This window comes from Pseudogymnoascus destructans, assembly GCF_001641265.1.
Source record: "Pseudogymnoascus destructans isolate 20631-21 unplaced genomic scaffold scaffold_15, whole genome shotgun sequence".
In the NCBI taxonomy this organism is placed as follows: Eukaryota; Fungi; Ascomycota; class Leotiomycetes; order Thelebolales; family Thelebolaceae; genus Pseudogymnoascus; species Pseudogymnoascus destructans.
The window spans coordinates 882,144-896,529 of record NW_020167534.1 but is presented as its reverse complement, the minus strand read 5'-3'; the positions used below and the strand labels follow the sequence as shown (position 1 = coordinate 896,529).

General features: G+C 48.9%; 5 protein-coding genes across 5 annotated transcripts; 1 reads left to right on the top strand and 4 right to left on the bottom strand.

The window, feature by feature from the left end:
* Positions 1 to 369: 369 nt before the first annotated feature.
* Positions 370 to 897, top strand: VC83_04811 (uncharacterized protein; the record flags this gene model as incomplete). The annotated part of the gene is made up of 1 exon (XM_024468439.1): positions 370 to 897. The coding sequence occupies one exon, from the start codon at positions 370 to 372 to the stop codon at positions 895 to 897; it is 528 nt and encodes a 175-aa protein (XP_024322549.1).
* A 2,008-nt stretch (positions 898 to 2,905) lies between these two features.
* On the bottom strand, positions 2,906 to 3,945 carry VC83_04810 (uncharacterized protein; the record flags this gene model as incomplete). Its single annotated transcript, XM_024468438.1, has 2 exons — positions 2,906 to 3,459; positions 3,510 to 3,945. 2 exons carry the CDS (start codon positions 3,943 to 3,945, stop codon positions 2,906 to 2,908), a joined length of 990 nt encoding a protein of 329 aa, XP_024322548.1.
* Positions 3,946 to 4,899: 954 nt separating this feature from the next.
* TIF1 (translation initiation factor eIF4A) lies at positions 4,900 to 6,228 on the bottom strand (the record flags this gene model as incomplete). The annotated part of the gene is made up of 3 exons (XM_024468437.1): positions 4,900 to 5,912; positions 5,971 to 6,114; positions 6,189 to 6,228. 3 exons carry the CDS (start codon positions 6,226 to 6,228, stop codon positions 4,900 to 4,902), a joined length of 1,197 nt encoding a protein of 398 aa, XP_024322733.1.
* Positions 6,229 to 7,334: 1,106 nt separating this feature from the next.
* VC83_04808 (uncharacterized protein) lies at positions 7,335 to 8,202 on the bottom strand. The gene is made up of 2 exons (XM_024468436.1): positions 7,885 to 8,202; positions 7,335 to 7,769 (listed from the first exon to the last, which is right to left on the bottom strand). The coding sequence occupies exons 1-2, from the start codon at positions 8,029 to 8,031 to the stop codon at positions 7,509 to 7,511; spliced, it is 408 nt and encodes a 135-aa protein (XP_024322734.1). The 5' UTR covers positions 8,032 to 8,202; the 3' UTR covers positions 7,335 to 7,508.
* Positions 8,203 to 8,386: 184 nt separating this feature from the next.
* VC83_04807 (uncharacterized protein) lies at positions 8,387 to 12,768 on the bottom strand. The gene has a single exon (XM_024468435.1). It carries the CDS (start codon positions 11,193 to 11,195, stop codon positions 8,838 to 8,840), a length of 2,358 nt encoding a protein of 785 aa, XP_024322727.1. The 5' UTR covers positions 11,196 to 12,768; the 3' UTR covers positions 8,387 to 8,837.
* Positions 12,769 to 14,386: the final 1,618 nt, after the last annotated feature.

Genomic DNA, 14,386 nt, shown 5'->3' with positions numbered 1-14,386 from the left:
ACTGACGAAGAGCGATGTCTGAAAAGTCTTCATCACGGGTGTTAGAGTCGATGGCACGTGTGAGTGGATCGCAGGTGCCTCCTCCGAGTCTTCTTTGGCTATCAGGAGGGCCAGGAAAAGGAAAGACATATAATTATTTCTATCTTTCTTACTAAGCGCCTATCAGAGTCTGCACATGTTATATACTTCTTTTGTGATAATAAAGACGCATCTCGGAACACGGCTGTTGCAATCATCCGCGGCCTACTATATCAACTTATCAACCAATATCCCCGACTTCTACACCATGTATTCACTCCATGGAAAATACAGCAGGATGCTTTATTCAATAGCAACTCGTTCGAAAGCCTTTGGGGGATATTACAGGCAATGCTAGAGGACCTGGAACTTGGGACGGATTTGATCTGCGTCCTTGACGGACTAGATGAATGCGCCGATGATTCTCTTGCGAATCTACTTCAGAAGATTAGATCGCCCTTCACAGAGAGCGTAGAAAAGCATAGACTAAGTCTCATCATTCTTAGTCGGAGATACCCCGACTGTCTCGAGAGAATGCTGGGCTCATTCGCGCGGATCCACCTAGACTCAGATCAGGTCAGCAATCAGCCTGACATAAATTCTTACATCACCTCTCGGGTTGCGCAACTGGCCGAGCGAAAAGGTATTTCTACGAGCCTTGTTAAGCACATCGAAGAGACATTTCGGGAGAAATCGCAAAATACATCCCTCTGGGTCAGCTTCATGGCTGATGACCTTGAGAAGCAAACAGTACCCGGGATCGAAAAGGCTTATGAGCGAATATTGCTGAGTATAAAGCCAGACAACATTTCCATCATCGCAAATGCTGAAATGGATTTCGCTAGCTATGTTTCCACTAACAGTGCCTCAGCTAGCTGAAGCCATGCGGATTCATGCATCCGGTTATCTATCAAAAGAAGAGCTCTGCGAGAGCTATATTGCATCTTGTGGCCACTTACTTCAGCTTTCTCACCTTGGCGATGCTGATGAGAAGTCCCAAGATGCCTTATACTCAATCGGTCCCAAGGCAACCTTTGTCCACCAAAGCGTTAAAGACTTCCTTTTTGGACTAGCTAGGCACCATGCAATCTTGGCTTTCCAGGTGAATAAAGCACAGGGTGATCTTGACATCGCCTGTCAATTGCTGTCTTCTATGCAGAACGAATGGCTTAAATGTGTTGAAATCAACGTCCTTGGCACGGATTCAAAGAGATCAATGGATACTCTCTAGCCCGATACGAACAATCGAGTTGGGACCTACACCTGAAACAACTGCAAGACAAGGCCTTTGGCAATTAATCGATAGGAATGCGTTGTTCTTCTCGGATTTGTCAGCTATTAGAGACAAGTGGCGGCATGCGAGTGATAAGGAAGTCTCAAACGCAGAAGCTATAAATTTGCTTCAATTTGCTTGCGAATTTGGACTTGTAGCTTTGGCGAAAAAGTTACTAAAACGAAGGATTCTCGAAGCAGCAGCTAAGTCTCGAAAGTACTTCCATGTACACGGAAGTGGAGAAGCGCTAGAACTTGCCATTTCAGAGTGGAAGATTGAGGATGGCGGCGTTGTGGTATAGCTCGGCAACGTGCTACGCGTTCGCAGCCCGTTCGTTGCCTGGTGCTTGGTGCTGACCCATCTTTGCATTCGACCAACGGAGATGCTCCTTTTCATCTATACCCATGGTTCGAACACCCGAGAGTCTCGCCATTCAGGCCCATCAATTTGCTCCTACATGACGGCCGACTTAGCATTAACGGCCAAGGCAAACGTGGAAACACGTTGCTTCTTAATTTCGTACATGACGCTTTCGATCGCTATGGGGCGTTTACAAGGAATGACATATTCAATGGACTGACTTCGCTTCTTGATGTTGGCGCGGATAGAACGTTGGTTAATTCGGATGGGATGACCTCTATTCAACTAGCAAAGAAGCTATGTGATGATTCTACTGACGAGGAAGGAGGACCTATTATAGAAACCCACGAGGATATTGTCGATGTACTAAGAACTTTGCCACGGTTTCAAATCAACCTCAGAGGCTAGATCCGCTAGATTGGCCCATTGAGAGCCCTAGTGGGGATGATGTTTAATTGGAGGCACTTCTTGAAAAAGCAGTTCATCATACTTAGCTCAAGGGATAAATAGATTAAGGGAGTAGACTTTATGATGCGTTTTTATTGGATATACAGCGCCTGTGCTTGTGTGGTGCATAGCTAGAGCTCAGGGTTGCAGAACAGCCCCCTTATTGTAAGGCGGCCCATCATGTGAGGCCGCCCTGAACTCAGGGGCTGCCTGGCAGTGGAGCCACTAGGGCTCGGTAAACTAGGGCATGTAGGAACGTAGGATATAAGGAGCTGGAAGCCTCAGAAGGAGGCCTCCAGCCGATAGTCGCTGTACATACGTAGACCTACTGTCTTGCAATACGATCTCACTTCCTGCCTTCTGACCTGGTTCCCTGGACTCCCGTGAGACCCTGGGCTTACGCGTTACACTTATGCACCTCATCGCCACCACTATTGTTTTTCATGAGGCGTAAACGACAGGCCCTAACATCAGTATGTAATCCTTTATCCTAAAATCTCAGAATGTTCCCTTCTCCACTTAAAAAATAGAGAGTTAAAAAGCTCAGCAAAAAAAATAAAACAAGAGTATGGGTATCACTAGTGGTCATTTACAGCACAGCGGACGGGATGCCCAATTCCCGAGTCTATGGTCGTATGTGACACTTATTCTATTACGCTACCCTTGGTATTATTTGAACCCCAAATAGACAGACTTTTGTCCTTGAAGCTACGCAAATCTGCAAAAAAGCAACCATATGTATCACTAAACCCCCACCTCTACGACCTCTTACTTCTCTCATCCCCACTCATCCCCGACCCTCGTCTTCTACCACCCCTCTAGAGCCTCCTTCACGGACTGCCACCCACAGAAAAGCTCCACACTTCTCGTTTGCTGGTCAGTCGACGCGAGCCCCTTCTTCCCCAGGTCCTCAACCAATCGTATTCTCTCGCTGAGCTTCTTCATCCCACGTACGAACTTTCCGACCGATTCCCGCTCAGCCGGCCCGGGCTTATCAACGCTCTGGTCTGCGGTGCGGATGGAGGAAACGTGGTGCGCAAATGCGGCTGCGTAATCGTCAAGGCTGAGAGAGCCTTGGCGTATATGGCCATTGTGGAAACGGGGGATGTCGGGGACTGGAACAGAGGCAGTTGGCGTTGCGGCGATCATTGTGATTGAGGAGTCCATATCTGGTGCTGGTGTCTCGGGTTCGGCTACCTGTTGGTGTGCTTTCGGCTGTGGAGCTTCTTTGTCGACTTGTGCAATCGGGACATCGGTGATGGTGGAGAGTGCAGCTTCGTTGCCGAGTGTAAGCGTCGACTTTTGTGCGGTGAGTGTAGGCCGCGATCTTTTGCGGGCTCGAGTGATGTCGCCTACGGGCTCTTTTATATTCAGTATTGTTACCAGCACCACTGAATAGAGGAAGACTCACCCATATCCTGCGTCGCCTTCTTGAGAGCTTCGACACGCTCAGACATCTCGTCACACTTCCTCTTCATGGCTTGCAACTCATCTCTGAGTTTTTGGTTCTCAACCTTTTGCTTCTCGTCGCATTCCTTGAGGAGACGGCTGCGGTCCTGAGTCTGGGTTGCCAACGATGCCCTGATCTCCTCTTTTAACATGTCCATCTCGGCTGTGAACTGTTCGGCAATAGCCTTCATTCTACTATCGACTTGTTGCAGCAGCTGTGCAGGTAGGGTTTCCTCAACCTTCTCCCTCAGGGTTTGTATCTCGCCTCCCCTCTTCTCGTAGGCCTCGGTGAGAGCTGTCAGCTCCGCTTTCAATTCTTTATTGTAGCGTTCGAAAAAGTAATTGTATATTATGGACAAGGGTAGGTTGGGATCCGGCTGGTCCAATATCCTGGGCATTGTAACCTGGGGACTTTTGCAGATCTGTTCGATGGGACTTGAACGAGATTAAGTACAGAGATTTGGTTCTGGGACAACAGGCGGCAGGGGGGGTTGAATGATAGATGTGGTGAGGAAGACGGATAAACGCGTCGTTAAGATGGAAGGAGCGGACTGGACGTTTGGAAGGTACGTTAAAGGGAAGGAACGGGCTGAACGTTTGGGAAGGAACGACAGCCTCAAGATAAACGACTATAAACTCAACATAAATTCAATATAAACCAAAGTTGACAGAACCTACGAAAGCCATACATAATAAATAAAGACATTCACATCAACATGTTTCACTCGAATTGGTCTTATTTTTATTGAATTTTTTCAATTGGTGTGAAGGAGGAAACCCTTCCGTCACACGTAGCATAAAGGCGTCTCTCCCCAAAAAAGAAAAAGTCATGACTCTCATCACGTTTCATTCTTCAGAAAAATCCTCGCTCATTATCATCCATAGCAGCACACTCGAGCCTTCTATATTTTTTGCCTGCCTGCTCCAGTTGTGCAAAGTTTCATAAAAACAACCAAACAGCAGAGACGTCGAGAACGATGATGGTTGGCGATCGCGAGAAAAGGAGGGCCAAGCATACGCGATTCGAATGGCCCTCTTCTTCTACCGTGCGCACTCATATTTAGAAAACAAAAAGAAATAGCGATTCCACCTTTTGTCGAGATAGGCCCTTTTTCGCCATGTCACAAAAGTAATCGCCCCCCAGAACAAGTCCCACTTAGATACTTTTCCCCACGGGCCGGGCGAACCAGCATCACCGCTCACTCTCACGGCCCTCCGCTAGGAGAGACTCCAACCTTCCAAATACAGGATACTTCAAATCTCGAGACTCGATATCAAAAGCAAACACTGAACTGGGCGTCGAATACGTGAATATACCGAATATTATGTGTAATATAGTTGGAGAAAGGCGCTTAGATGAGGTCGGCAACGTTCATTGGCATCTCCTCGATTTGGGTGCTGTAGAACTGCTCGATCTCTCTCATCATGCGGACATCATCAGCGGTGACGAAGTTGATGGCAACACCCTTACGTCCGAAACGTCCACCACGACCGATTCTGTGAATGTAGTTCTCACGGTTGGCGGGCAGATCGTAGTTGATGACCAGGGAAACTTGCTGGACATCGATACCACGGGCCAAAAGGTCGGTGGCGATCAGGACACGGGAGGATCCGGAACGGAACTCCTTCATAATCAGGTCACGCTGACCCTGGTCCATGTCTCCGTGCATGGCAGAGACGGTGAAATCACGGGCAGTGAGCTTGTCGGTAAGCCAGTCGACCTTGCGGCGGGTGTTGCAGAAGATGACAGCCTGGGTGATGGTGACGGTCTCATAGAGATCCGACAGGGTGTCGAGCTTCCAGTCCTCCTTCTCAACAGCGATGTAGAACTGCTTGATACCCTCAAGGGTAAGCTCGGCCTTCTTGACCAAGATACGGACGGGGTCGCGCATGAACTTGGTGGTGACCTCAAGGACGTCCTGGGGCATGGTGGCGGACAGGAGAACGACCTGGGTTGATTGAGGAAGGAGCTGGAAGATGTCGTAGATCTGCTCGGTGAAACCGCGCGACAACATCTCATCGGCCTCATCAAGAACGAACATCTTCATAGAGTCGGTCTTGAGGAAACGGCGCTGGATCATGTCGTGGACACGACCGGGGGTACCGACAACGATTTGAGGACCCTCCTGGAGAGCCTTCATGTCATCACGGACGGAGGTACCACCGATACAGGCGTGGCACTCGATGTTCATGAAGTCACCGATGGCGACAACGACCTTCTGGATCTGCTGGGCCAACTCACGGGTTGGTGCAAGGATGAGGGCCTGGCACTGCTTGATGTTGGGGTCCAGCTTCTGGAGGACGGAGATGGAGAAGGTGGCGGTCTTTCCGGTACCGGACTGGGCCTGGGCAATCACATCGTGTCCTGTTATGTTGTTAGTCGCGTCGTGGCGAAAAATATTTTTGTGTTGTGAGATCCTTACCCTTGATGACTGGCATGATGGCGCGCTGCTGGATAGCAGATGGGCGCTCGAAACCGTAGGCGTAGACACCACGGAGGAGCTCGGCCTTGAGGTCCATGGTATCGAAAGAGTCGACGGTCTCATCGTAGTTGGACTCGATCTGTCCTGTTGGTGATGTTGTCAGCCACAGTTCAACAACAGTTCGCGACTCAGTATCGTCCAAAAGGGGTGTATCTTACCCTCTGGGATCTCCTCGAGACCCTTATCGGCGGAAGCCATGTTTGCAGAAAAGGCTTGAGGAATTCTAGATTCAAGCTGAGCTTGAAATCTAGAAAAGGCGAAGGTGTTGGTGGAAAAGGTGGGGGGCTTGAAAAGTCGGAGAGCGAGACCCTGCGACTTGTTGGTGAGGTTGTTGGGGTAAAAAAGCTAGATGCCAAAACTCTCAAATTGAGAGTTCAAGGATCTAGGGTAGGGTTGTTATTTCTGGAGTTGTGTTGTTGTTTTGAAAGTGGTGAGGTTGTGATGTGAACAAGCTGAAGTTACTTTAATATGAAGTTTTTTTGCCTCACCAGAAAAAGTGCGCCACTAGCACTAGGGACGGAGGCGATCGGGTTAAGCGAGCTAAGAAGTTCACTCCCCTGCTTATCGCCAGACTACAACAAACTATATTTGCATTTGTGACTACGGGGGGGAAATATCAGAGTCATACTGTAATATGTAAGGCCAGTTTGTATTTTACATTTATCGTTGAGCGTTTGTTTCTCTGGCTCTTTTTACCCATTCGCCACTGGAGATATAAAAATCCCATTAAAACTTTTTATTTTGCGCCAGCGAAGCACGTACCAACTGAATTCAGCCGCTAGTCCTGGACCCCCATCCCAAGGCCCCATCATTCCCATGACGAAAAGAAAAAGCTGATATTCGGGGATCAACCAACGACAACTCTCATTTTCACGTTGACTCGATATATCAGACGTATACTAACGTCAGATTACTGTCAATAACATTGCAATGAGATTAATTATGTGACTCCCCCTTGCGTTCGATATAAAGAACAAGCTTCACAGCCGTCAGCCTGACTGAGCTGGAGCTGCATGTTATGACTGATAGTATGACTCTTGGTTGCCAGCCACCTTCAAAGCTTGTCATCGCGCTTGGCGGGGCAGCAGAGACGATCCAAACCCGCGCATCACCGTGCATCATCACTGCAGCTGCAGCTCACACACGCATTTCCCCAGACTCGAAAAGATCTCTCTATCGCCAGCCCAACCCCTTCCACCCAGTAACGCCCTGTCCCCATCGCCAATACGCCAGATATTCTCACTCACTGCTCTCCTCTACTTCCTTGCACCCGCCCTCGCCTTCTTCCCCTCCCTCTCCTCCATCTCACTATCGTCCCCCTCTCCCTTCCCACGCTTCTTCTTCACCCCAGCCCGCGCCGTAGCGCTCGTGGGCGTCGCATTCCCACTCCCCTCCCTCCCGAACCCAGCCGAAATGGGTGTTGGCGCCCCTGAAGGCGTGGTCTGTGTTGACAGTCCGCCGGGAGAATCCTATTAACATCAGCATTGTACTTTCCACGGCGTCTTCGGTGAAGCGGCAAGCAAGGAGATGGGGATGTGCGTCCATACCATGAAATCTGCCAGCCTAACACTGCTCCGCGAAAACACTCTATCGTTCTCGCTGACGCCCTGCTTCCTCCTCCCCACCGCATTGCTCGTTATACTCTTGATGTAGTTGTCGAACCCCGTCAACACATTCCCATGTGGCGTGTCCTCGAGGTACTCCCCCTCTTTCTTATAAATCGTCTCATCCAGCGCCATCTAATCCGTTAGCCAATACTCCCATACTCCCGCATCAACTACCCCCAATCCCGCTCCCAAAAGTACGCAACGCATCAACCACAAACAAGAAACGTGAGGTGGGGTGGGGACCAACAATATTCCTCTCCAACACCCTCCTCTTCATAATCGCCTGCTTCAGCTCCCCAGTCAACTTATCATGATACGGCATCCCCCTCGTCGGATCCGCATCCGTCGCAATCGCCGTCTGCGCCTTCTCTGCCCCTACAGCCGCCTGCTCCATATTGGTAAACTCGCCGGTCGTAAGATGCGCCCCTAACACCGCAGAGCAGCCCAATTGACCCGCTCCAGTTCGATTGTAGAGAGATCGTTACTCAGGCCGCTGGATCGTATGCCCAGGAATTTAGATAGTGTGGATGCGTGGTCGTGGTTGGTATGCGCGTTCGTCTTTGTCCCACCTGTACCCGTCGTCGGTGTTGGGAGCCTCGTTCGTGGAAATGGGTGGCGCGCACGGACCACTTTCGCAGTCTTGGGTTGGTGCCGCCCCTTGCACACGTGTGGGACGATCACGTGGATGGCGTCTATAATAAAGATCTTAAATCTTAATATAAAAACGTTCATTTCACGGCACTTTTAAAGATCACTTTTTTATGCATCAAGTCTATAAAGGCATTGCATCTGTATTCCTTCCTTGCTATTCAGAAAGGTGAAATCAAAGTAACGTACACAACCGCTCCGTTAAAACCCATCTATGGAACGGCCTCCTCTTCAGTAACCCAGGAAGGAATGCTGTTCTTCAAGTGAGAAACCGCTGTCTTGGAGTTTGTACTTCTCGAGAAAAACCAAACAACTATAAGATGACGAACAACTGAACCCAGCTGCTGGAATCTGTCCGAAAAGAGATCGCATATAAAAAAGCCAGCAAACTGTTCCGCGGTGCTAGTCGACACAGTGTCTAAGAAAGCACAAATAAGGAAAGACCAGTAAGCTCCACCATGAAAAACGACAGACAAACACATTACCCCACGAAAACACAACCACCTATAGCCTGAAATTGAAGACCTTCCATCTACAACAAGAACCCATCAACTACATCAACTTCGTAATGTTTGATCTACCACCCCTCGGAACAGCATCGCTGTCATCAGACAGTTTGCGCTTCTTTGGACTCGGAGCCCTGTCTGGTGTTCCTCCTCCGGATTCGATTTTACCGTCATCGTTGGAAGATAAGTTGTCCTCAGGGCTGACGCTTCTGGTTGACACTCCGTCGCCACCATTCTGGCTACGCTTCGCTGGCGAACCTTCCTCGGATGAAAGAGAACTCTGGCTACGCTTCCTTGTCAAGCTCTCTTGGGTTGAAAGAGAGGATTCGGAATCACGTTGGCCATCCAGAGTACGCGACTTGCACAGAGTGGCTGGGGGTGGCAGCTCCTGCTCAGTGTTGACTGGATCGGGCGTCAGACTTACACCTCCTTCTTCGTCATCGTCGCTCGACTCCCAGTCCTCATCATCGCCGGCATTCAAAGCAGTGCCAGGACTAGCACCCACGGCAGCACCAGTATCCATGGTAGCAATGGTATTAGCAGCAGCATTGCTACCAGCAATGGTATTGGCACGAGCATCGCCACCAGCATCAGCTCTGGTATCAGCACCAGTTTGAATATCAGCATCATATTCGACGGCAACATGAACCTCGGAACCTGGTCGGGCACCGGTATTAGCTCTGGCACCTGCTTTGGCACCTGCTTTGGCACCTTGTTTGCCACCAGCACCAGCTTTGCCACCAGCATTTCTACCACCACCAGCATTAGGACGAACTAGCCCACCACCACCAGAGTCCGAAACTCGATTTCTTCCCACAGAATGACCAACATTAGGACGAACTAGCCCACCACCACCAGAATCCGAAACTTGATTTCTTCCCAGAGAAGGGATCTTAACCAGCCACATATTCTCTTCGGCTTGGCGACGCAGGCGGGCCTGTTCACCCGCAGTATTTTTGCCTTTCGATTCAGTCTTCAGGCGTTGGAAGCTAGGCTCCGACATGAGTCTCTGCAAAATCTCCTTTAGCTTGTCATTGCCGGTAGGAAGCACTTCTTTCCCCTTGGCTAGTTTCGCCATTTGTGCTCTCCTAACGGGAGAATTGGTCGGCGTCGTACTGCCGCTGCTGTAGCTCAGAGATGGGGGGGTGCGAGGACGGGCCGTCGTGTTTGTCGTACTGCCGCTGCTGTGGATCAGAGCTGGGGTGAGAGGGCGAGGCGCCGTGTTGCTGTTTGTCGGCCTACGTCTGACTGATGTGGTGCGCCTAGTCCTCGGCAAACCTGGTCCGATCTTCTTCCCAAAGTTGTACTCCTGGACGCGCTCAAACTCCAGATCTTTACGCCTCAACATCACATACGTCTGTGCGTCTCGAAGGATGTGCAGCTTACGTCTCAACCGGTCATTCTCCTCCGTCAAGGCCCTAAGATTCTGGTGGCCGTCGTCGCTACTGTCCATAGGGGGGGTTTTCAGCTGCCCGACGACCAACAGAGCCTCTTGGGTGTACAACTCGTAAATATTCTTCAGATGTTCGTCCATGGTATGGGATGGGATCATCTGGCGCCATTCCTCAAACAGGCCAGCGTTGAATTGATGCGGCTCAAGGCACGCTCTCCCAACCTCGTGTGAATAGTTCTGGAACAGGTCCTTTTCCATATCTTCTCCAAGGTCGAGGTTATAAAACGTATGGCTCTTTGGGCCCATGGGCTCGTCGTTATCTTGCTTCCCATATTCCTTCATGGTGAAGAAGCCTTTGTCAACTCCAATGAAGCGTTGAACGACAAGCTCATGCATATCTACATTCAGTGGCTGTTTCTTGAGGTACAGACTGGACAGTTTCTTCTCCTTCGGGACTTTGATGGCCACAATGAGCACCCTGTCTCCTTCGGCGGCTGCGAGTTCAATTTGGCAAAATTCATAGCCAGTGGTATTCTCGGTGTTAATTACCATACCGAAGGAAATTTCCGAGCCTTTCTGGCGTATGTTCTTGGTATTTGCAAATAGATACTCCATGCGGTCATCATGCGCTGAAGGCGATGGATCTACATCACAATCGGTGAATGTCGAACAGGATCTATCACCTGTTGCCATGCGCACCCCAGCTTCGCCAGTCATGGAACTATTATTGGCGTCCGGAGATGTATCCTGCGGGCCTGAACCCTTCAAGTTGTCGAGGGTGACCCTCCCGCTCTTCCTAGTTGGGTAGAAGACAAGCTCACGGATATTGCGGAAATGATTGTTGAATCTGATGAAGCTTTGACGCGCGGAAACACTGATCTCGCCGTCCCTCTCGAAAGGCATAATTCTCACCATCCGATCTGTCGTCGGGTTGATTTCGTTAGGTGGCCGGCGGCCACCAATGCTCTGGATGTAGACTATCACATAGTCGCCGTCGAGGATTTGCTGCATCTGTCTCAGTTAGCATTGGGGGGATATTCAGTGCATGTGGTAAGTTGGGATACTTGCAAGCTCATCACCCAGGTTGAATACGAACACTTCCCCAGCGTCGGCAAAGTATGTGGAGAGTCTCATTCTGTCACACTCTCAACTGATCACACCTTAGTGAACAGGTTATATATGGTTGAAGCAGACTAGCTTGGACAGCAATATCAAGCAAGATCTATTTGTGTGGTTGGCTTGCACAGATACCGATCAAAGAAAGTTGGTATATATCCGCAAAGCTATTCCAAGCTCCGGTTGTTGAAGAAGTGGGGAGCAAATGTTTCTGAGCTCTAGTTGTTAAAGAAAAGGGAAGCAAATGTTTCCGACCTCTGGTTGTTGAACGAAAGTGAGAGCAAATTTTTCCGATCTCTCAGTACTCTCGAGTGAGAACGCTCTTTTGGGAGAAGCAAAGAGCAAACTGTGAAAGGAAGTCAGCAGAAGCCAAAAGAAAGGGGTTATCAGCCTCGTTATACCTTTGAATGGGATGCCGTGCAAGATATTCGATCTCTGAAGACCTGAAGTGAGGAGAGCTCTTGTTGCTGAAGAGCAGGCTCTGAAAAGGGGCTCCTGGTCAGCCAAGCCTCCACAAAGGAAGAAAGAGATAAAAGGTGGGAGTATAAAGGTTTCTCTTGTCTTCATTCTTCCTTTCAGGCTCTCTTCTCAGCTTTGAGGAGGTGCAAGGACAAAGTGGCATTGAAGTCCACGCCTAACCAAGACCAAACCGGAGATATGCAGACTCACCAAGCCTATAAAACCTCTCTGTCGCGTCCCTAATCAAAGAATAAGAAGAAAATGCTTCTATTCACACACCCCCAGCTCCCACGGAGCAAGTATATAAGGTTAGTTGTGCAAATATGCAAAGTATGTATGTGTTGACCGCATCCAGTTTACAGAAACACGAAAGGTTGCCGAACAAGCGGTCGCCGACGACAAAGTTCACAACTACAAAGAACAGGCGAAGCGAAGCGGTTCGGCGAAATATCGGCCCATATTCTAGTATCGATCCTTAGAGGGGTAGATAAGTTTCTCAGAGATGGTGGTGGGTGGTATGGGATACGGTGAGAAAGAGGGAAGGAAGGCTTGGTCGCTCCTTCCTTCTGTTGGAGATGGAGAGGTGAATCAAAGGGGATAGGGCAGTACCTGGATGTGCCTGGACCATCGTCCCTTCTTGTTTTGGATGGCATGATTTATTTCAGGGCTGGGAAGAGGGCGTGGATGGGATGATTATGACGGTGAGGGATAGGGGAATCGTATGATAGTGGTAGACTAACATCGACAGGCTGGTTTTGGGAGTCACGGGTACAGGAGTCAACAACAGCAAGGTAGGTGGTTATAGACAATCAGAGATGGCAAGAAGAAAGCTCGAGCTGTACATGGTTAGAAAATCAATTATAATCATGATTTTTTAGTCGTAATCATAATCATGATTATTTATAAAGCGTAAAATCATAACGTGGTTTATCATGACCCCGGACATATCATGACCCCGGACACTTTTCGTGACGCTACTGCCTCCAAATACAATTAAACAGCCATAACACAATTAAATTGAATCCGACTAGTCGGATTTTAATGAACTAGGCATATCTACATCTACTTGACAAGTTCTCGCATTATGACCAGGCTTACCGCAAGTGCCACAATGTCGTGCTCTTGGTTGCCCTCCCTTTTGACCCCCGCCCTTCGCACGCAAATCACGTTGCACCTGCTCATCCACATCCTTTTGAGTTAAAACATCGTGTGCATCCTTTACAGTAAATGCGCCCCCTTGACGGATACGGCTCTTTTTAGGCCGACGGCGTTTGCTAAGGGCTTCATCTGCTGCACGAAGTGTGTGCACTTCAGCAGACAAAAGGGTCACTTCGTGAGCTAACAGTTCTGTACCCTTCGCTAGCGCAGCAACTGTTTGAAAAATTGGTGTTGGAGAGCTACCTTGATGACATGCAATACGACTCCTAACAAGAGTTGTTTGCAAAAGAGCATCAGTGGGGGTTGCGAGGGGTCTGCGAAACCCAAGGATCTGCATCACGAGAGAGTGGTCGAGATGTTGGGGTTTGCAACCTGACATCTAGCTTTGAGATAACTGCTTGAGGATTAAAGGGCACTAATCCAGCTCCACGGAATCCAGCCTTTGCATTTTGGGTTGTAAAGGTCTCTAAATATGCTTCTTTAAAGGCTATGAAGAACTCGACCTTGGTGATATGGTTGATGTGAGCCTTAACATATGTCTCGATCTGCCAACCATATGCGCGCAAGACACTAAAACACCCCACGTCAAGTGGTTGAGTTAAGTGCGAAGAGTGAGCAGGTAATCCAAGAGTTATAATGTTGTGGGCTTTGCAATACTCTTGGAATTCAGCAGATTCATGACTTTCGTGCCCATCAAGTACTAACATGCGATATGTCCCTTTTGTTCGACTAGCAGTATGCTTGTTGAAGTGTTGAATCCAGTCGATACCAGTCTCATTATCCGTCCATCCATTATTAGTAGGTTTGATCACCCAGCTGTCTGGAAGGTTGCTTTCTGTGTACCAACTTGCGAGGTGGAATTTCCCTTGAACAACCAAAAACAGAGGGAGATTCCAACCCTCACTATTAATGCACGCAATAGCTGTAGCCCATTCTCCTTCCTAGTTGGACAGCTTTGCCTCTGCCACGCCGGTCCGCACGCGTAACAATTATTGCTGGGCAAATTATGCCCATCATAAAGCCCGTTTCATCAAAGTTGTAGAAATCACAGTCTTGGATGCCATATTTTCTCCACTAGTCGAAACCACGCGCCAATTAGCTCAGGATCTTTGCACAATGCCCTTTGAAAATTATAAACGCGATTAAAATGCATCTTAAGTTCTGGTCGTTTGACAAATCGATGAGCCCAGAACTGTCCGACATGTCTTCCTCCCCGTGATATTAGAATGAGATTTGCCATATCTTTCACACCAGCTATCCGAGGCGCAAATCCCCTCGCATCTAAATCAAGTATATATCGAACAATGACTTCCTCTTCTGTTTTAGTCAAATTGTGATTTGCTGGCCGGCGCTCGTGGATAATAGAATGACCATTCATTCTGTCACTAAGCGTAGAACGTGGCACATTGTAAAGTTTTGCAGCAGTGCGAAGAGTAATTTTTTTGATGATTGAATAGCTTCCATAGCTA

What these genes read in the sequence shown, in the direction of transcription:
- VC83_04807 (XM_024468435.1), bottom strand. Translation starts at nt 11,195, where the DNA reads ATGCAGCAAATCCTCGACGGCGACTATGTGATAGTCTACATCCAGAGC.
- VC83_04808 (XM_024468436.1), bottom strand. Translation starts at nt 8,031, where the DNA reads ATGGAGCAGGCGGCTGTAGGGGCAGAGAAGGCGCAGACGGCGATTGCG. An exon ending in GGGTGTTGGAGAGGAATATT is followed by an intron (nt 7,770 to 7,884) that starts GTTGGTCCCCAC and finishes CTAACGGATTAG; the next exon opens with ATGGCGCTGGATGAGACGAT.